General features: G+C 34.8%; 1 protein-coding gene across 1 annotated transcript; it reads right to left on the bottom strand.

Annotated features, from left to right (window-relative positions):
• Nucleotides 1-251: 251 nt before the first annotated feature.
• Nucleotides 252-19,590, bottom strand: LOC110713143 (alpha N-terminal protein methyltransferase 1-like). Its single transcript, XM_021891613.1, has 8 exons — nt 19,206-19,590; nt 18,959-19,100; nt 16,798-16,856; nt 15,626-15,745; nt 12,603-12,704; nt 6,466-6,520; nt 2,245-2,342; nt 252-677 (listed from the first exon to the last, which is right to left on the bottom strand). The coding sequence occupies exons 1-8, from the start codon at nt 19,338-19,340 to the stop codon at nt 552-554; spliced, it is 837 nt and encodes a 278-aa protein (XP_021747305.1). The 5' UTR covers nt 19,341-19,590; the 3' UTR covers nt 252-551.
• Between the last annotated feature and the right edge of the window lie 3,949 nt (nt 19,591-23,539).

The raw sequence follows: 23,539 nt of genomic DNA on the forward strand, positions 1-23,539 counted from the left end.
ACCTACATAGGGATGACAATTGGAGGCCTCGATCTTTGACCTTGATCCAAATGTCAATAGAGATCAAGCGCAAAAACTACTCTTGCACGAATCATGATAAATCTATATACGAAATCCTAAATGATGTTTTTTTGTAAGGAATTAGTCTCCACTAGCATCATTCGAAGAACGAACAAGAAAAGGCGGACTAATTTTAGATTATAGTAAAACAAAAACACGGTATGCTTCAGCTTCATGCATGCCACTAAAAATGAGAACTAAATATAATTAGCACTTGTTCAGACATGACCAACAATATCACTGGTTGAAGCACATAAATAAACTGACAGAGCAATTACTTGTGCAACATATCACAAGTTCTAGTGCGAAGCTAAAATAATGAATTTTTTCAAAGCATCTCCAAAGACAGGCACTACAGGCACTTTGCTTACAATAGCTCTTACACCAATTCACCACCATGCACAAACAATGGAGTGTGCAAATAAGGGATTTAAAGAGTATTTGAACCCAAATCTTTCATAAAAATCGACACCTTACACAGAAGAATATCATCACTTGATGATGCTTGGTCTATTAGCATGTTGTTTACATCTGGACAAACGACTTCTCTTGGGCACTTCTGTGGTTAGTGCATACATCTTTACCGGAAAGAGTTCTTTAGGAAAATTTCTTTGATCCTGAAATAAGAAGTTCAAATAAGAATGACATTTGATATATATTTTAATTTTTTTTTTTAAATATATCAAATAGATGGTTCCTTACTTCCTTCACACAACTAGAGTTAGGTTACCTTAAATACTACACCCTAAAATTTGTTTTGATCTTGCAACAAAAGGTTTCATTGCAATTCTACTATAGATAAAATTTATATCCTACATATTCTAATACACATAGTTCATCCATGTAACAATGTAACATACAATTCTTTAAAATCTAATTGTCTGGAATAATCCCACCTTTACTCCTTTAGGGTGTCCGCTAAAAATAATCCCACCTTAGGATTAGTTTTTAATAATCCGACCTTTATAACTCAATTCGCTCAAAATAATCCCAACCGCTCATGTAATGGCACGTGGCGGCTTGTGATTGGTAAAAAAAATAAATATAAATAAAATAAATTTTTAGCAAAAAACTAAATTTGGATACACTATTTAAATAATTTTATTAATTTATGTGCATGTTATTTTACTATCATTGTTCTTTATATTTATGTTCTTTTTGTTTATGTGCCGTGCTCGCGGGCCAAAGTACCGTGTCGCCCACGGGTTCGTGTCGTGCCCGTGCCGAATATTCAAAATCACGTTTACGGCATGTCCCACGGCCCCCTCCTCGGACATCGTGACGTGCCGCTAGTGTGCTCGAGCCGTGCCTTCCATACCCATCTCTACTTGGGACCATTTTGAGCGGATTAGGTATAAAGGTCATATTATTTAAAAATAACCCAAAGGTGGAATTATTTTTGGCTGATAGCCAAAGGTGGGATTATTCCAGAAAATTTTTCCTAAAATCTTTTCATTCTACGAGCTAAAACCAAAATTGCCAACACTTTTCTTGTGAGTTTACAAACATCAATAAAAACCTTCCTACAATGAGGCGGTTCAACTTCAATGCTAAGGTAAGACAAGCAAAGCAACTTATGGATATAAATTGAGATTTCTTTCTGAAGCAACTAATGAATATAAAATGAAATATTTTTTTAAGCAAGGTCCTTGTTAATCTAAACTTAGCAAGGTCATTATTTATCTAAACTTATTTAGAAATTTAAACTAAGCTTAGTAAACATGCAAATCTTTAATGGATTAATGCGGAGTACCATAAGGAATGCGTATGAAATGGTCTTGATAGTCATGGAAACCATTAAAAATCATAAATTCATCTGGAGTCCCAATTACCATTAAACATTTTAGGTCTTGAAAAATGAAATTCCCAACCATAATAGCCCAATTGGCAAGCGGTCAAAAGGAAACGTACTCTACTTAAGTTTCAATTAATGGTGATCACTTGAAACCAGAGGTGAAGAGGATGATTATTTATTAGAGGATGAGTTGATATAGAGAAAGGGAGAAACAGAGGGTGGGCATTCTGTGACAAAGTAAAGGGCTTATTTCATACTCTGGTTAAATATTAATTGTTTCTTAATCTTTACAAAATTGTATTAGTTTCTAGGCTATATAGCTGACATCTAACGATTACTTGAAAAGAGAGTTTTATTCTACGTTAAGCATGAGGGTATGTAATACATACCTTATTTTTGTAGAGATGCAGCCCAGACTTTTTGAAAAGTTCCTTGTAATATAAATCTGATCTTGTTATGCTGCAATCCTCCTTATCTAACACAAATCCTGAAAGCAAGCAACACAAAATTTCACTTTATAAATACTCAATGGACTAAGGGAAGCCACAAATAAAATGAGGCAAACCAGCTTTATATTTATAGCCCAAACTGTACTCTTGTCAATTTTTTACCTGTAGCCTGTAGGGCAATCACCCATAATCCAGTCTAGTACATTAGTAAAAAAAATTGTGTCAGACTGACAGCCATTTAAAATTATCATCTGCTTAGGTGTTAGACTTTCAAAGACTATTTCAAATAAAGGACATGGCTCTAGGAAGTCATATGGTTTGAAATTTGTGATGCAGGTGCATGAAATTTCTTATTTAGCAAAGCTTCAAATATAAGCTTCTTTCGATACATCAATGTTTATTTATTGTATTTCGCTAGGTTGCCAAACAAAATTAATTTCCACGTTCAAATGCTTTGTAACTTTATCTTTTAAATTCGCTTGTCTAGGTGGCACTCATTATTTTGGAAGTTGTGAAAACAAGATGGAGATGTTATTTCCAGCAACTTTGCAAACACTTTTTTTACAAAAAATGATGTGAAATTCTAGGCCAACCTTCTCCTAAAGCAGGTTACTTGAGTCTTAAGTTCTTCAATAATTCGCATAGGGTTTCTCAGGGGGGCTAAGGAAGTAACTTAAGTAAGGAGTGGTTTAGATAAATTATTTGCATTGTTCTTATCCATTTCATGTATAATAGCCGGCACCTTCCAACTTGATTATTTTTGCTTTGGCGTGTACTAAGCTATGTTAGGAGTTATCTTTAGAATATATTAAACATGATGAGAACAAATCTGCAAAACCCTCTGGAAAGGTAGGTTTCTTGACATGCTGTGACGATGGCCCTGTGACCTAACGGGCCATATGAAAGGTTTCTTTATCCTCCTTCCACTTTATTCTCCGAATATGCGCATTGGAACTCTGGTTACGCGGCTTTCTCTTATAGGGGTCTATTTTCTCTGAAATAGTACTGTAAGATTTTTCCTTGATATGATATGCATGTGAAGCAACTTTTAAGGACCCTTGTAATTCTTTTTTATTGTTTGTAAGAGAGACACTAAGCACCTGTTTTGATTGACTAGACTAAACTGAACTTAACTTATTGGAACTGAGCTGAATTGAATATTTTATGAGATAAAGAAATTAAGAACTGAAGTGAGCTTAACTTATTAGAGATTACATGTAATCCCCCGTATTTTTAAATATTTTATAAATGAAATTTCATTTTATTTATAATATTTATTTGTATTTTTCCGGATTTTATTTTAAAAAGTTTCAAATTATTTTGGGTGAAAAATTATTTTATTACATTATGATTTTTATGAACCATCATTCTATAGTTCCTGTGAATACAAATAAAGCCTATTCTATTTTATTCCTTAATTGGCTCATTATTTTTATGAGCCTCAATATTCCTACTTACTCTACAACTCTCTCTCCTATAAATACCTCATACATCCCCAAAATTTTCCCCACACTAAAGGTTAGTTTTATTTTTTCTTCTCTTTATTTTATTTCTTTATTTTCCTTTTTATTTCTTTTTCCTTTATTTTATTTTCTTTTTTTCCTTTTATTTCTTTCCTTTCCTCTTCCTATGTGAGCAAAGCTCACTTGCTGCTGCCAGCCACCACCGGTGCGCCTCCCTTGCACCGCCGCCTGACCACCAGCCCCTGCAGCCGGCAGCCACCTTCCCCTTTTCTTTCCCTTGTTTTCATTTTTATTTGTTTATTGTTATGTAATTAATTTTGAATTTTGATTTTATTGTTTAAAATTAATTTAATTAGTATGAAAAACTATATTTTGATGATTAAAAGTTATAATGCTTATTGTTATGTAATTAATTTTGAGTTTTGGTTTTATTGTTTGAAATTAATTTAATTAGTATGAAAAACTATATTTTGATGATTAAAAGTTATAATTTCAGATTATATAATAGTTTTAAATTTTCAGATTTTATGAGTTCTAAAACCTAGGGTTTTAATTTAATAAAATTGGGATTTTAGGGTTCTGAACTTCTGATGATCAATTAAATTGGGGCTTTTGTTCCTATTGAATTTCTAATGATTTATTAAGCATAAAAACATGTTTTAAAGGTAGTTTTAAGGAGTTTTAATTAAAGTTATATTGCTGGAAATTAGTTTGGGTATTAATTTGTGATTATTGGTTGTTTTCCGGGAAGTGATTATTCCCTAGGAGACTTTTGATTGATTTAAAGTGGCACGAAAGATTGTTTATACGAAGTACGTACATGTCTACTTCGTTGTAAGTAGTATCATGTTTAGGTACCAAAAGAAAAGAACTTAGTTTCATATTTAGAGAACACTTGGATGGAAATTGTTTGGTTATACATTTAATTAATTCATGTGCTTATGTTTATGAGACATATTTTGGTGAATTAATTATGTTTGTATGGAATTATGGATGCAAGCATATTGAATTATATTGGATTAATTGTTTGTATGGAATGTTGATACAAGCATGTTTTAATTGGATTGGTTTATTAACCATATTTGGAGTATTGAAGGATTGGAATTAAATGGTTTAAGTGGAATGAATTTATTAATTATTCTACAAGGTTATTATTATTTTATTTATAACTCAAGCATGACTTGTTAGTATATTGAGTAAAAGTGGATTAAGGCGAAATAACTAGGTGGGTTGACTATGTTCAACAAATTTGGATAATTCGGAAGTTTAAAGAAACTAAAGGTCAATTTGTGATGTGATCACCATTGTCCTAAATAAGATTAAAAGTGAATTGATGTATGATTGTTATGTATGGTCTGCTTAAGTGAGTCGGCTATTAATTAAATTTGTAATCACATAAAGTGAAACATGGATGAGCAATAAAACTCTGGAAAGTATGCACTTCTAGAGTATTGACAATTATGGGTTAGGGTACACGGTGGTAGCCCGTGGCTTTCTGAGGCTTGTTTCATCAACATGTCCTATTCTCTTTTGGTAATTACATTTTTATTTTATAATGAAAGTTAGATGAGATCCTAGACTAACTTTGTGAGAATGGAGTTGCGCCCATTCTTGCATTGCGCTAAACTTTTATTTTAAATAGTCATTTGGGACCAAAATGATTTCGTGGGTTGGACAACCTCGTCTATTACATACTTCAAATTAAATTAATCAAATTAAATATAAAGAGTCAAGTGTTTGGAGTTGGTTAGTAAGTATATGTTGAGTCAGTTAAATTGTCTAAGTGTGGAGTCTTGATTAATGAATTCGTATTGCATGTTTATTTACTTTAATTAATTGAGCATGATAGGATTTGTACGTTGTAGCTTGTATGTACTCAGCTTTGCTGATTGCGTGCTTTTGTGTGTGTTACTTTTGGTCATGGCCTTCCCTTTCAATGACCCTGTGATGATCCAATTATTACAGTTGTATTATTGGGGAGCAGTATTGCACAGGTTAGCTTGATGATGTGAAGTTTGGGGATTTGACATACGCATTGTCAAGGGATTAGTGAGATCGAGACTATTCGTTCTTTGTGTTGAACTTATTTATGTTTTACTATTTCAATTATGTTTTGGGATTTGAATATTGGTTTGGTTTTAATAAGGGCATTTATGGTTCTAATTTGTAAGCTTTGACTTGTTGTTTCTAAATTATATTAATTTAAATTGTAAGTTGGATTTCCGCTACGATACTTTGATAAAACCTTAACGTTTTAACACGTGGCGGTAACATGCCAATGGTTCTCCTCTATTTTATTTAAATTAAGTAGTTTGAAAAAGAGAGAATTATTGAGGTGTTACATTACAGCTGAGCTGAAAATAATTCGAAGAGAACAGATCATATTATTAAAATGAGGTGAGGTGAGGTGAGCTATATGCTTTTTGAAAATAAAGGTTTTGAAATTGTTTGAACGAGATGAGAACATGGACATTACATAAAAAATAATGGTATTGCCAGGCGCTGCTTCTAATTTAATATTTCCCTAGCATTGTATCTTAAATAGGTAATTAAGAGAAGTCAGAAGCAAATCAGGCTACTTAAAAAGCATCAACAATTCCAAAAAGAGAATGTAATGCTAGCAAGTTTCCTATGGAAGTTTATTAAATGTAATGCCAGAGCAACAAAGTAACTTAGATGTTACAGGTACTGTCCTTACCACTTCTGGCAGTGTTCTCCTTAACGATGAAATATCCACCTGGTTTGAGACCAGCCTGACATTAATGACAATAATATGAAAAAATTGTGTTGTGAGAACCACTTCATATAATATCTTTATTCAAATGAGGCAGAAGAAAACATCAGTTACTAATACTTGGAAAAACATATACTACCTCCGTTTGCAACATTTGCCATATACGGAAACTACACATTATTTGCAATAAACTGAAAATTTTCCTTTTACAGTAAGTTTTTTGAATGAAATTACCAACATGCCCTTACTTAAATTCAATTAAAATCTTAAATCAATTATTATCAACTTATTAGCCTAAATTAACCCATCCCTCGTTAAAACCAAACCCACATTTCTCTCTCCTCCCTCACAACCATATCCACCACCACCGCATTTTGTCTCTCATCCCTACCAACAAATTACCACCACCACAACTTTTCTCGCTCTTCTCTCACAGCCAACACACACCACCACTACTTTTCTCGCTCTTCTCTCACAGCCAACACACACCACCACTACTTCTCTCTCTCTTTTCTCACAGCCAACACACACCACCACCACCACTTTTCTCTCTCTTCTCTCACAACTAACACACCACCCCACCACCACCAGATCGCCGCCTCCTCTCCCTTGTTGACTTGGTCCCCCTTATCTCCGATCTCTTTTTGACACGTTCCCTTCAACTTGTCGCCCAAATCTGGGTTTTTTGAAGACAGGTGGCTGGTTTACGGAAGGTAGGTTGTTTTTTGATGGATTTTTGGGGTGAGCATGGTAGAATTTGGTTGGTGTAGAGTGGGCGGGGATGGGTTTTGTTGCACTTGGGGTTTGTGGCATTTCAGGATGTAGTGAGGTGGCTGGGTGACTGGTGGGGTTGTGAGTGGACAATTGGTGGGGTTAGTACTGGTGGATTCGGTGATGTTGTAGGGTGGTCAATGTTGTTGTTGTGGTGGTCGATGGTCCTGTTCGAGTGGTCAATGGTGTTGTTGGAGTTGGTGGTGTTGTTGGAGTGGTCGGTGGTGTTGTGGTGGAAGGCTTTGATTAATTAATTACCTCACTCTATCTTAATCACATGTCCTTTTTATTAATCTCCACTTTAGAAATTTTGCACTGGAGTCCGCAATTTTCTCCAATGTTGCAGATAATAGGAAACAAAGGTAGTATATAAGAGTCCCAAGTCAACAATAGAAACAACTGGCGCAGGCAGTACAACCAAAACACACATAATAAAATCGAAGTAAATAATACAATCTACATTTTCATGTTAAAAGGTATTGTCTCTCATAGTCTAACGTAAATCCACGGAGTACCCTACAATTACAGATGTACCATATTCCACATAGCTCTATTTTCACCGGGAATCCGTTCATTGAAATTAAGATATAGGAAGCCAATTGGAATCAATGCTTAAAACCACATGACAAAGAAATCCAATAGCTTATTTTCTAATTATGTGATATGGAAGCATCTCCTAATCAATCTTTACTGATCTATTATGATAGCTACATGGATTTACTTGCTCCTTAAGGGTGAAGTTCTACTTGTGATAAGAAATATGTCTAAAATTTAGTAGAATTATTAGTAGGAAAAATGTTAAAAGTTAGTTTCTAATTCTCAATTTCTCATTAGGGGAGTTGATAATTTTCCTAGGTCATTTAGAAGTTCAGTTTTGTAGCTAAAAAGAGGGCCTAAACTAGAAAAGTAATTTTACATATTTAAGTGAATAAAAAATGATAGCATTTTGGTTGTTATTCGATTATGTTAAAACCAAACACTTACTGCAATTTGTTTTCATCTTGTTAATTGTAATCGACAAGAGTGATGCTTATGCTTCTACACCAGCTAGAAGCTATTTTGGGGTCATTAAGGCGTCTAAAAAATTGTTTCTATTTCTGCAAAACCCCTTGTTTGGCCAAATTTCAGCTTCTCACACTGAGAAACACTTCCCTCTTGGCCAAACACTACCTTAATTCACAATCACATGTGGACTACCCCTTGACTATGATAGTTTGGTGAGATGTTGCCACTTTATTATTCTTGTTATTGCGACGACATACATATATTTGTTGCTAAGTTTCAAACTTAGTTGGCAATTTGGCATGAAACCTATTCTTGATAAATTTCTTTCATAATTGCTACAGTCATTAATATGAAAATTGAGGCCAATGAGAAAGCTATTCTTGATGTTGGTAAGCCTAAATCTGCAAATGATGTTGATCCACCTTGATCCAATTATCATAATTTTGATTAGAATAGAGGGTTTAAACATGATCTTCCACTATTTTACAGTGATAAAAATCCACTAACAAAATTTGATGGGTAGAGAATTATAGAACATGTTTGGTGTGGCGTAAAGTGAAGATTGAAGGAAGTATAGATTAATTCCCTTATGGGGTATTCCGATGGTGTAACCTAGGCAAAGGTATAAGGAATATGAAGAAAACAAGAGTTACAAATTATGTTCTTAATGGTCTATTGGAATTATTAAATCTTAAAGGAGAGTTGAGAAACCAAGGATTGATACTTGGCAAAAACATAAGAAACGAATAGTAAGATGTTTTCTTCCAAAAGACTATGGTATGACAAGTAATTTAAAAAATACATGAAGAGACATTTTCTTGCAAATCCATTTCTCGAAGGGGTGAAAACTTTATTTTTCAAAGGATTTGTTGAGGTGCATATCTAGCTACGTGATTTAAAAAGTCAGGAAAAAAAGAGGAACATAAAACTCCGTACTCTAACTCAAAATCTTTTTAGGGGTTTACTCTTAATTATTTATTCCCTACCTTATAAAAAGTAGGAGATAACTCTTAGGAATAGTGTACTACCAAATATACCCTTAAAAATATGTATAAAAATGTGTACAAAAATGTGTATTAACTTTTTTTACCCTCATTAATATGTTTGCTCTCATTAATACCTTTAATGTTTTTTTTTTTCATTAAACATGGCATCAATTAATTTAAATTTTTTTTTTAACAAAAAAACTTGTAATGCCTTTTTTTAATATAAAAATTATACTTCATATGTTATTATTATTATTTAAAAAGAAAAAAAAATTATTTACGAAGAGACTGTTTATTTTTACTCCTTCGTGTTTGCTTTTCTTATTTACAATCTTACTGTCCTTTAATTGCAACACTATTATTAAGGTTTATTAGCTTTTGAATTGTATAGTGTTTGATGACACATAAATAATGTTATGCAATTCATATTAAATAGTGATATTTAAGCATATGTTATCAAGAGGTGTAAAGAACTTAGAAATCCTAAAATCGAGAGAGAGAGAGAGAGAGAGAAACTGGTACAGAGTATTAATTATGGAGAAAATTTACGAGGAAAAATACAACTAAGTAGTTATTGATTTAGTATTAGATATAGATATAGATATTAAATGGTCGTAAAGCAATAAAGAGCTTATATTATTAAGTTTTTAGCTAAAACGAACATTTCACATATTATTACTCCGTATGACCAGAGCTCAAAAAAAAAAATTCATTGGAAGAAAAACACACTAGATACTACTGAACAATGCAAATCAATTAAGAGTTCTAAACTAACAATAGTTTAAAATACGAAGGGATGCAAATCAATTAAATATTATTTAATAATAATTTTGAAATAATAATTGGTTTTTTTTATACTTTTACAAAGTCACCATATAGGCACATAAAACCAAAAAGTGCATATTAAAACTAACAGGTCTACCACCCAAACCAAAGGTGTAAATACACGCTAATACAATTTCTCTACAAGAGTTAACTTCTTTGCGCGCATCGCGCTCGTAGGCCACCCTAGTTTAAGGAAGAGAAGGGGAAAAAATAACGATTACACCTGAACAATAGGCTATGAAAGACAAGATGTGCTTAAAGTGTCATAGTAATGAGATAAATGCGAGCCTTGCTGAATGCTAATCATCATGCACTTTAGCTGTATCACATGGAGGGTAAAGTTAAGAAAAATTATGCCTTCATTATGAAAGAGCAAGAAGAAGGAAGTGGTTCTGCATCTAATTATTCGAAACATCACAAAGGTCTTACATCTGAGGCTGCCCCATACCACAATACTCTTTATTATTTAAAAATATTTCATATTAGTACATCACCAATTGAAGACCAAGCATACATGAATTAATTTTTGTAGAATTAGTACATCACCTATTAAAGATCAAGCATACGTGTACTATTCTTAGGAAATTTTATTTCACACAAGGTGTTTGGTTGATATTTGTAGTTTTTCTCTCATCATTGATGATCATACGTGTACAAATTTGACTTTTAAGAAATCGTTGATAGATTCAGTTTGTAATCAAAACCCATCCTAGTCCCTTCAAGTTAAATTGGTTGAATGATGAAGATGATCTATCGAGTAATTTGGGTATGCAAACGTAACACCATCCTACTCCCTAGAAGCTTAATTAATTGCAAAATGAAGATATTCAGGAAAGATAAGCTATGGAGTGATGTTGATGTTACACTAATGATAACTCAAAATATTCTTTATTTTTGGCTCATCCATGGCAATAGGATAGGGATGGTGTTCATCTTTGTAAGAAAAGCATCAACATGATTTTTTATGGACACAAAAACTGGCTTATAACCACTACCTCCAATATTTTAGCGACCTAAACAAGTTGATAGCACAACTAGATAACCTAATTCCATTTTTTTGGATTGAAGGAAATGCAGGGAAAGGAAGGGAAGGGAAATGGAGGGATGGAGTACCTTTCATTTGGATAACAAATGAATAAGGAAGGGAATTGGAGGGGAGAGAAATAGAGGGATCAACTTGTAAGAAATTGATTCCTTCAACAATGAAAATAAGAAAGAAACTCATCATATTTCCATCCCCTTTTTCCCCTTCTTTTCCTTCCCCTTTCTCTATTTTAGCACACTCTTAGATTTTGATGATCTATGAGAAAGAAGGAAAAGGGGGCAGAAAATCAAGAGCATTTCATAAAAGCTGTACAAATATGTCCATTTGAAATTGGTGATTATGTACGACTTTCACATAGTGCTCAAAAGCTTCAAAATATTTCAAAGGGGAAGAATAAGCTACTTAAAGAAGGTCCATTCAAGATTATGCATAGGGGGGATCACGACACATTTCAACGCTTTCTCGACAAAGGCATTTATGCTACTCTATTAATTGTGAATTAATTTCATGTCAAGAAGACTCTCAAAAACATTATTTCAAGAAGGGAGAATTGATGTGAAGCATCCCTTAATTTATCTTTATGGCTAAAAGTTATAAGATTTTACTCGCCCCTTAAGGGTGAAATTTACATGTAACAAAAAGATGCCTTAATTCTAGTAGGATTAGTTTTAGGAAAATTATACTACTTCCGTTTTCCTAAGTCTTACTTTTAATCCATCCATATTTTTAAGTTTTACTCACTTTTACTTTCATATTCTTTTTATGACAACTTTTATTCATTTTTTATCATCCACAACCGCACTTGGTGGCACCCAATTTTATTGAACAAATTTCTTACTCACGATCTTCAATACAAATGTAACCACATGCATGGTCTCCATTTTTACTTTCCTTGATTTGCACGAGTAACACTTGGCAAATCAGAGGTTAAAAAAAACAACATAAACAACAGCATGAGTGATTGGCAAGGGGGGGGGGGGGGAGAGAGAGTAGAAAATGACAATTGTGTAAATTACACATCAAAAATTATAATGGAAAACTAGGTCATAATTTAAAGCTTATTTCAAAACAACCATATTGTGCCAAATTTTTTAAAAGACCAAAATATGATTTAAGGGGATATTTTAAAGTAATCCTTAAGGATAAACGGCCTTACTGGACGTATTTAACTCATTCGCCTCCTCCCTTACATTTGTGGTCATGCTTCTGCTTTTTTATTTAATTCTTAGATTCCAGGGACCTAACGAATCCATGAATTACTATCATAAAAACCTACTTCACTAAACCAGCACAGCAGCACTCCTAATCACTCCATTACCACCATATCCAAGTACAAGTCCTAAAAATTAGCTCACATGTGTGAAGTTCTAAAAATTAACTCACATGTGTCGACATCACCAAAATTTGTCCATCTCCAATACTTAACAAAAAAGTTATCACCAATATGAGAATAACAAGCACCAACTAACCTTGGCTCGTTTAAAAAAAGATACAAAGTCATCATCAGTAAGATGCCCAATGCACCATTGTACCCATATCACATCGTATCTTCCAGAATTAGGCGTAAACTCCTAATACAATACAAATTCAAATCGTTAAAACATTACAAACTCAAATTGTTGTTAAGAAAACTAACAAATATTTTTCTACACATCCAAATCAATGTAACTGGATCCATCTTCTCTTGCTAAATATAGACATATCAATATCAAACCAAAGGAATCCAAATAATCCAACATTTGCTACAAAGAAAATAGTAATGAGAGATTGTTTTTAAGGTGTTTGTTCAGTGTTCAATTTGGATATAAGCCAGATAACATCTGATCTGAATCAAAATAAAACACCATTTTTTCCAAGCCAAGTGAACCATTATTATTCGAACGAAATTAAAAAATACAAAATATTACAAATTGATCTACATTGATTCACAATCCCAAAATATGTCATACGGAGTATTAGGATAGCTTAGCTATTTTATCTTATTGTGTATTCTATGTTATCAAATTCAAGTAGTTTTAAAACTAATATTGGACTCCTAAAATAATTCCAAACCCCTTCAATTCGATCCAATCTGAAATTTATTTTTTCCAAAAGTTTAAATCCAATCAGAATTACTGATTTGGTTTGGATTGGATTAGATTTCGATTTTTATCAAAAATATGTACATCTTTAAATTTTGGAATCAATTAGAAGAAAATCCTGAGAATAATCTGTTAGGATAAAGAAGACAAAGCAAGGATACCCTGGGTGAGGCAGTGACATTAAAAAAAAAACTCATTGTTTAATATCTTCAACTCCAGCGTAGCAATTGGAAAGTGGCTGATGATTTTCTTTGCCATATGATACTCTGGAGGAGAACACTTCACAAATGGGTTCAAAGGATATAAGGCAGTGGGGAGGACATAGAAGGAACAAAAAATTAGGAAAATTTGACATTTACTACCAGCGAAAGAACCTTGTGTCACATTTACTACCTGTTTAATTTATTATTTTATTTTGCTACCACCTAAAATCACATAATTAAAATTTCATTACCATTTAACGGAATCCATTAAGTTTTTTTTTTTAAACAATTAAAAGTAAAAAAAAAAATATTAAAAAAATAAAAAACCAGCCACCCTCAACTGCCACCCCTCCACTCACTACCACCCCCTTCCCCCTCCCCCTGCCGGCGCCCAAAGCTTCGGCTGGCGAGCGCGACCCTACCATAAGCGAAACCCTAAAATACATTTAGGGTGGTTTGGGGTGGTGGTTTAGGGTTAGGGATGGCCGAAAAGGGTAGGGGAAGGAGAGGGGGTTGATTTCGGTGCGGGGAACGGGCTGGGGGCCGATTACGGTGGGGGGAAAGGAAAGGGGGTGGTTTTGGTTCGGGGTGGGGAAGAGGGGTTGGCTGCGTAGGGTGGGGGAAAGGGAGGGGGGTAGGGTCGCGCCGGGGGAGGGGTGGCAATTGAGGGGAGAGGTGGCAGAGGGGTGGCTGCAAGGTGGTGATTGAACGGTGGCTGAGCGAAACTGTAACGGCACAACTCATTTGGTAGTGAAATATATATTTTAGGGATTTGGGTGGTAGCAAGATAAAATAAAAAATTAAACTAGTAAATGGGACACGAGGCTCTTTTGCTGGTAGCAAAGGTCAAATTTTCCTAAAACTTAACAAGCTACATCCACCTCTCTTTGGATTACTTCAATTTTAAGATGAAGTGTAGGCTATAATAGTAGTGTTGGAGGAGGAGGCATTGCTCCAGTTTTAATGGGAGTATATCAGAGTATACCAATTAAGCTCTATCTAACAGCATTGCACTCTCTAAGCAAGGCAAAACTTAAATTTATATACATTTGTAATCATGTTAATGCTTTTATGTATTCAGAATTAAATGCTTAATTAAAAACAAATTGGGTGGGGGCACATTTCTTGAAAATAACTAAATCTAAAAGGTTATTTATCACTTCATCAATAAATATTATAAAACATTAAAAAAGAAAAAGCCCTTAAATTTAAATTATAAGTGTTCAAAGAGAAGAAAGCTTTTCTAAAAAGGAAGAGAGAAGTATAAAAAAAATGACACAATATTAGAGAAGAGAAGATTGAAGGGAGGATGAAGGAAGAAAAGGAAATTGAAGAAAAGGAGAGTGCTTACCTTGAAAAGCTTAACCAACGATGACACTAGCAGTTTTGAAGCCTGAATCTGCCGGAGAATGATCAGCGGCATCACAGCCACCAAGTCGGCAAATGTCATTGCAAATCTATTGAAAATTTGGGGATTTTTTTAACGAATTGGGAATTTTGATTTTCTCTTGAATTTAAGGATAGAGCATGTAATTGATTGTGGGCTTTTGCTCAAATTGCATTGTAAGCATTATTAACATTTAATTTGAGCGTCTGAATAAAGGCGGCCTAAGTGCACGGCCTTGCGAGGCGAGGTAAAGCACGTGCCTTGGCTCACCACGTCTCTCATGTTCAAGGTGATTATCTCCAAGCCGCCCAATGCGCGCTTTTAAAACTAAGCTGTGATTATGATAGCTAAGCTTTGAATCAACAAAATTCGATTTATAGCCATTATAGGAAAACCAAATCTTTCACCCAAGTTCTAACCAAAGTCCAAAACAATTACATTATAATTATGTTGCAACATAAGCATGGCGGCTTTACAGTGTGTTATAGTCACTAAATAGGCCGATATCAAACAGTAACAAATCCATGCTGTATGCAATAAAGTGGTAAAAGGGTTTGCTGATGCAACAATCGCTAAAAAAAAAAAAGTCAAAAAAACCAGAGTGCAAGCCCCCAACTCTACCTCGTTTCACTCCCAAAAAAAGCAGGAGAAACTGCCAGTCTCAATCATACAAACATCTATGTTCATGAATGCTCATAAGATTGACAAAGTAATTTAGTTCATGACAACCTAGTTTTAAATTTCATAGTTAAATTTTGATATGAAAATGTATCTAATTCATACTGGAATAATTAAACAAGTCAGTCCAAAACTAATATTACCTGGAGCGGAACACAATAGAAATTTGTAGCTTTGTGCTCATCAGCACCAATTTTACCATCAAACACCAAACTCTGTCGTGCTGCTTCTAGAAAATGAGGCACTGGCTCAAGAAGATCAACCTGGAGTAAGTTGAAAATATAAAGCTTAATTACTTACAGACAAAGAACTTGAATCCCAAAAGACTAATTCAACAAGTAAAATATTGAAATCACAATAAGAAAAACCATTTACAAATTAGTAACTCAGATTTTTCAGCTTTGCAGTTTAGTAAGTCCAACAGTTTATTACATATTTTTTCACTGTATTTTGAAAGGCTTACGAGTATGCAATATAGATTTCATGGTAGCATACTAGCATTTGAAGAATGTTTAACTCTTCAACCCACTATATAAGACACAATAGAAATAGTAGATTATGAAGATATGTTTTACAGAGAGCAAATAAGTAATTTGAGAAGATAGTAACACTAATACAACAAAGTAGGATATTATCCTATACCCCAAACTAATTACAAAGGCAATAACAAAGGAGGTCTGATAGACATGTGTGGCATACGGTCACTAAAACTAATCTTGCAGTTGCTTAATAAATGAAACTAAGCTTCCCAGTTCTACGATAAATATCACTGGAGTAGAAAAGTAAAGAGTCAGCATATTTAGCAAAGAACCAAGAGTCACTGAATTTGCATATCCATCACATTTGAGCCTCAGTCATAAGTCAAAACTCCAATGGTTGGCAATATTGATTCACTTCACTTTTAAAATACTCTAGACCAAAGACTGAAGGGAATAAATATATTAATAAAATAAGATAAACAAATAAATACAACTACCGATGTAAAATAGCTCATTGGTCCATTTGAACAAACACAATTTGCTTCAATTATTTATTACTTACAACACTTATCATTTCACATTTTAATCATTTATATCTCTTTTTATTACTAAGTAATCTAACAAGATCCCATATGACTATATTTTTTTCTTGAATATAAATAATCAAAGCTATTCAAAGTGACTTATTCACTTCTTAGAAAGTCATTATGAAGAAGAAGATCACACAAGTTCTTTGGTTCTATTGAGGATAACTTTATTTATTTATTTATTTTTAATAGGAAAAAAAAAACACCCACATGCAAAAGTCACCACACGGGTAAGTAAGCAAAATATACCTCATTAAAATATCTTATAAGGAGATTCTTAGTCACTCTACCAATGCCAGAGCCACAATCTGCAGCAAGGATACCCGCTTAGAAAAACCAATAGTATTCCCTAGTTGCTATTACTGTGCGTATAAAATGCAAGAAAGACATGAACTGTATTCTAGGCACCACTCACTGCCTTAATTTAATACTCTCACAACCTTCTTTCAAGAGTTTTCTCTTACTTTCACACACGAGTTAAATTTAAAAATCGCTAAGGGAACTCTTTTTAAAAAGCACCCTTTGACAACTCCGGAGTATCTTTTATACATATTGTTTCCAAAAATCCTAACCACAAGTCACAATACTCCAAGAGAATCTATGCACCTAAATAACACCCTCTACCCCAAATGTATTACGAAGCGTAGAGTAAAGTAATAATAAAAAAAAACCATCCTATGATGCAAAGATAGTTCAATAATGAACTATTGGCTTAGTGACAAAGTAATTAGAACAAAAACATACGACAAAATCTTCCTATAACTCCAATTTACCATAGTACATTATTCCATATTTTCTAAAGAAAAGCCTCGTGATCAGCCGTACCACATTCCGTGTCTACAACCCTTTCAAAAGCCCCAATATGTGTTAGTATTTGAAATCTATAGTGTGCATCCATTTATATCCTCAAGCTATTTTTGTTTTCGAAATTGCTCTCCATGCTTGTTGACACTAGGTTTCAGCATTTTGTGTTCTTGGTCTCCTTTCGGTCTTACTTTTTCCCCTTTTCATGCTCCACCATTCATTTCTTCCATTTGTTGTGTCTCTCCTTTGAACCGGCCTTTCTTACTCTCACTCTCACTCTCACTCCATCTCACCCACGAAACCTCCCCCTCCTCAACCCAATTCACGAAATAACCCCCTCCTTCGCTCCACCCACAAACCGCCTCCCCTCCTCATCCCCACCAACAAAATCAAACTCCCTCTAGATCACCTTGCGAAATCTGGATTAGTGTAGTTTGAGTGTTAATTTAGGGTTGGGAGAGTGCGGCTAGGGGTGCCGAAGTTGACAGTGGAGGGTAGAAGAGTGTTTAGGTAGGTCAAAGTCGCTAAAGGGGTGTGTTTAGGGTGGTCAACACTGTTAAAGGGGTGTGTTTAGGGTGGTTAATGTCGTGAAATGGTGGTTTCGTGGGTGGAGTTAGGGAGGGAGATGGTTTCGTGGGTGGGGCTGGGAGAGAGGTGGTTTCGTAGGTGGATTTGGGTAGTTAACGCCGGAAAATGGAGTCAAACCTTATTATCCGGCTTAAAAGTATTGATTTGCAAAAAAAATTTGGTTACGGCGTGTCATTGCAAAAAAAAAATTATAAGTGGTTTCTTGCAAAAAATTGCTTATAAAAGGGGGCTTTTTGTAAAATTTCCTTAATTAAATAGAGTTTTGGAAAAGGAGTATCGGTCTATATGGTTCTGTTATTATATTTTTCCACACATTGGCTACAAGTCTACAACTGCTTTAAGGTAATATTGGGGTTATGAACCCCAAGAGCAATTGTTTTAAATTAGCTGCCTATAATTTTTTTTTTAAAATTAATTTTCCATTTAGGCAGTTCTGTAGTGTTTCATTTAAGTGTTCAGGCTAAAGAGAAATGCTCTTTGGTTTTTAAAATTGTGGCTGACAAAATTTTTTTTATCATTAATCAATGGGAGTGAAGCTCACTTTCTATTGGTACTGATGAGAAACTCGGCATAATAAAATTCAGATTAGACATGCATAAACATGTATATTAATGCTATACACCATCGAGAGGAATAATTAAAGAACAAATACTGGACCAAAAAACAATATTTAGGGACAATGACTGAGTAGCATACCTTTCAACCAAGCTAATTTATGGAAAAAAGGTTGGAACATAAAAAAAGTACAAAAATATAACAAATTGCAATCTTGAAACTAAGTACTACCCTTTTTAATTGTCTGATCAATGATGTACTAGGGTGAATCTTCCTATAACTCCAATTTACACATTATTCCACATTTTTTAAAGCTAAGTCCTCATGATCAGCCATACCACATTCCATATGTTGAAAATAGCGACTAAAATGCACATGCAACAACATTCCATTCCTACTCTGATGAATCATGCAACCAACCAAAAAAACCAAGTTAAACGACGATAGCCGGTTCAGAGCATACCAAGAGCAACACGATGACTATTCCCGTTATTGAGCAAAGGGTCTGACAAAAGAGAGTTAAGAAACGCTTCACTACCCTTTATATCGGGTTCGGTCACATGGCCGAATCCACCCAATACACCATCCACTGATGCATCCACTTCCTTCAACACATATCAATGCATTCAACCAACATTACAAATTATAATTATTGTTTAAAATTGATATAATTAAACCAAAATTGAGTAAAAAAAAAAAAAGCAACTGACTTGCCAATAACCAACGCCATTGCGATACCAATCGACTTTCTTGTGAGAATCGGTGCCATCGCCGAGTTGTTCTTTCCACATCTCGGCAGAGCTCTTGAATTCGCGCCCTTGATTGTCTGAACCGGCGACCTCCATTATAGCTTTAAACCCTAAAAACGGTTGGGCAGAATTTGTAGTTGAATTGTTAGGTAACGAGGTTGTACTGGTTTTCTCGACGGTTATTGCCGCCGGCGAAGGTTAGTATATTGGTCAAATTGGTGTCGCAACCTTTTGAAACCAGCCTCAGTCCCTCTGTCAGTCTCTAGTGTATCGGCTTATGGGAAACGAGACTGACAAGTGACCACATCTTGTGTACTTGTCTTGTCTTTGAGGCCTCGCCTGTTTCGTAAAAAAGGGCTTGTTTAAGCTTTGCTCTGCTATGCTCCGATTAATATCAATTAATAATATCAATAAATCAATAATTAATAAATAACTATAGTTAATATTTAAGAATAATATTAATTAATAATTCACAATACAAATTATTAAAATTTATAATAATATTTATTACTAATAATGTCTAACAATTTCTAAATATATATTGATCATAATAATAACACAAAATATGTATTTAATTGATTCACACTCTGTATTTAATTGATAATTAAAATTTATAGTAATCAGTATTTAATCATACTAGTGTAGATTGTGCCCATGACCCCATGAGCATGCATGGATTAAAAAAAAAAAAAAAAAAAAAAAAAAAAAAAAAAAAATATTGTTAAATGAAAATTAAGTAACAATACAGATCATTGTACAATTTGTACGTAGTAGTAGTAATAGTAATATTATTATTATTATTATTATTAATAATAAGTTCTCAACGACGCAAGACATTAGAGCACGTGCTGCAGCTCATATTTTTACTAGGGTAGGCTTTGCTATAGCTAGAGGAGTGGGGGCCCAGATTGTATCTCGGCTTCCCACTAATTTATTGTAGGTTGTATGACTTTTTGTTTTTGAGATATAATAATAATAATAATAATAATAATAATATTAATAATAATAATAATTGGCAGATATATATTTCACGAAGGTCACTACATCTGCGGATTCCACTTTCTCCTTATCTGCGCATCAGGTTGCCTTATGGAAGTCCTAACAGGGGGATTACTCTTCGGCCTGGTTGCGGACGGACCCGATATCGGGTTTGGGCCAGACAAAGAATGGTAAGACTTACCGTAGTGTTCTTTGCTACTGGTTGGGTGTTCCATTGTTCTCCTTTCAAGACCGTGTTCTGCTTGCTCAAAGGTTTTTGATGGGGATATTTATGGGGATCATGCAATGTCTTGTGCTGGGATTGTGGGTATTAAGCATCGGTACAACATTGTTCGTGACACCCTGGTTGATATATGTTTTCGGTCTAGGATTTTTGCTCGAAAGAAGGCTAACGTTGGGTTGACTGAAGGGAACGATAGGGCTCTTCGACCAGAAGATGTGTTGCTTTATTCCTGGGATAGAGGCCTTGATGTATGTGTTGACTTGACGGGGTCTTCACCTTTAATGCAATCGGGGTTATCTGACTTTGTTCCTGGTCGTGTTGTGTCGGCAGCGGCTCAGCGAAAGCGAGACAAGTATGGGGCGCGTTACAGGGCTATTAGCTATGGTTTTCTTCCTTTCTCCTTTTCTTCGTTGGGGGAATTAGAGAAGGATGCTATTGCGTTGCTGAAACGGGTTCAGGCGTTCGCTAAGGCTCAAGATATTGGTGCTCGTGCAGCTGCTCACATCTTCAGCATGATCGGGTTCGCTATAGCTAGAGGGGTGGGCGCCCATATTGTATCTCGACTCCCCACCAATTTCTTGTAGATTGATTGACTTTGTAGGTTTTTTGCGATTTTTTATAATAATAATAATAATAATAATAATAATAGTAATAATAATAGTAATAGTAATAATAATAATAATAATAATAATAGTAATAATAATAATAATAGTAATAGTAATAGTAATAGTAAAAATAGTAAAAATAATAGTAATAATAGTAATAATAATAGTAATAATAATAATAATAATAATAATAATAATAATAATAATAATAATAATAATAATAATAGTAATATTAGTAATAATAGTAGTATTAATATAATAACAATAATGTTGAAATCTGCTCTGCTCTCCTCTGCTGAAATCTGCTCTGCCCAGAAGCTCAAAAGAACAGGGCCTTAGTCTATTAGATTCTTAATAATGTTCCTGCAGGAATTATGTCTTCGTCGTGTGCAATTACTAGATATATAAATGGATCAAATTATGGAGATATTTAAGGGCTTGTTTGACATTGTTTTTTGTTTTCAGTTTTCAATTTTTTTTAAAACAAAAAACCAAAAACAGGAAACAAGATAAAGGTGTTTTCACTTTTCTGTTGTCAGTTTTCAAAATTAGTATGATTTTAATAAGTTTGACTAATTTTTTATTCATTATATGACATATGTCATACACTTTTAAAATACAAAAAACCAAAAAACTAAAAACCGCAACAATGCCAAACGAACCCTAAGTTCGTACATTTGGGTTGTCGTTTTGCCATAGCTAGAGGTAGTAACGATCTTTAGACTAGTAAAATAGGCCAAAGCCCGATTGAACGGATCCTATAAGGTCATACAAAGGGTCTAGATCGAGCACGAGAGGACGAGGCCCCATCATGGGCCTCATCCCCTATAGTGGTCGGCTATATGGAGTGGATAAGAGAGTTTTGGGCTTCGTGCCCTAGTCTAATTATAATAGGATTATAAGGTGCCTAGGTTTTGCTAGTATGTAATTAACTGATCAGTGTGATCAAACCTTAATTAGCAAACACGAGACCTAGCCCTTAGAAACTCTCCTCTCCTCTCTCTCTCACAGCTCTCTCCTTCCTGACGCCTCCTGTGGTGGTTCGTGGTGGTGGTGATTCGTGGTGGTCGGTCCTTGTCCCGAAAAGGTGGTGACCGCGGTTTTCCTCAATCACTCGACCAATCTAGTATTGGTGGACGGCTCGTTCGAAACTCGTGGACTAAGTAGAGGAGCAACGCTTGGGGCTCTATCCTCTCCTTGATTTGCCTGTCGAATAACTTCGTGGAATTCACGCATCAAAGGTATGATTATGTGTCTTGTGTGTTATGCATGCGATTCTTGGTTTAGGTGCTTTATGAATATGATTCATATTATTTCCGCTGCGTAATACCTGTTTTGGGTGTGTTTGTCCCTCGGGAGAGTTACAGCTCAGAGACTAGTTGCGCGTGGCCTGTACTTGCAAAACAACGGAGACTCCGGGTGGTTGGAGCTCCGCCTCCGACGATCAAGTTAGTACTTGAAATAAACCGGGAGAAAATGCGGAAAAAAAAGGTGAGATCTTCTCGGATTCCGAGATCAGGTGATTCTCTGATGAAAGAGAATGTAGGGTATGCTGTAATAATTGTAGATGACCCAAAATTGGGGGAAATCTCCCTATTTATAGGGTATTTGGTAAATGTGCCCTGATTAGCTCATTTTGACCTAATTATTATGGGATGCACCGCATTGCGGCTTTCTCGGGATTTGGGCTGATGAAAGCCGCCTTTTCTTCCCAAGTTCGAGGAGAGACACGTGTCAAAAGGAGATTGGCCCAATTTGGACCAACCAAAGTATGACACGTGTCAAGGCCTGATTGGGCCACGTGGCATGGGTAAAATTACCCAAAATATTATCCCCTCACAGACGTGACGTGGCGCGCCACGTGGCATCTGTGACATGTGTCACTCACCCATAGGTGGCGGTTCAAAATTAATTTTTAATTATTTTTTATTTTATTTTATTTTTTTTTTACTGTGAAAATTTTAACTTTTCACATTCCAGGGAAATTACAAAATTGCCCTCAAATTTACCCCTTTATAAATACTAACTTTTCCCCTCTAGTTTTGGACGTTTCCAAAACATTCTAGAGAGATAAAATCAAAGAGTTTTAGAGAGAGAGAGAGAGAGAGTCTGCCTTCCACCTGTATGTGTGAACACAAATTTGGTATTTTTCCCGCCTGCGCCAGCCGGTTCTCAACCTCCTGTGCCCCAAGCAAGCAAGATCATCTTTTGCAGCACCTCAATCGGACCTCGCCGTTTGCCCCCCTTTCAGAGATAAACGTAAAGTACCGCCTCTACCCCTTTCAACTCATTTCAATTATTTAATTTCATTCAATAAATGGACTCATCACCAACACACACGGCACGACCTAGGTCAGTAGTTGTAGACACCTAAAAATGTCTCCCCAAAACCAAACCCGATGATGAACAACCTTTCACCGTCACTATTGGTCGGGTTCAGTATTTAATCCCGAGAGTGCTTAAAAAAT

Source organism: Chenopodium quinoa, unplaced genomic scaffold (assembly GCF_001683475.1).
Source record: "Chenopodium quinoa cultivar QQ74 unplaced genomic scaffold, ASM168347v1, whole genome shotgun sequence".
Classification (NCBI taxonomy): Eukaryota; Viridiplantae; Streptophyta; class Magnoliopsida; order Caryophyllales; family Amaranthaceae; genus Chenopodium; species Chenopodium quinoa.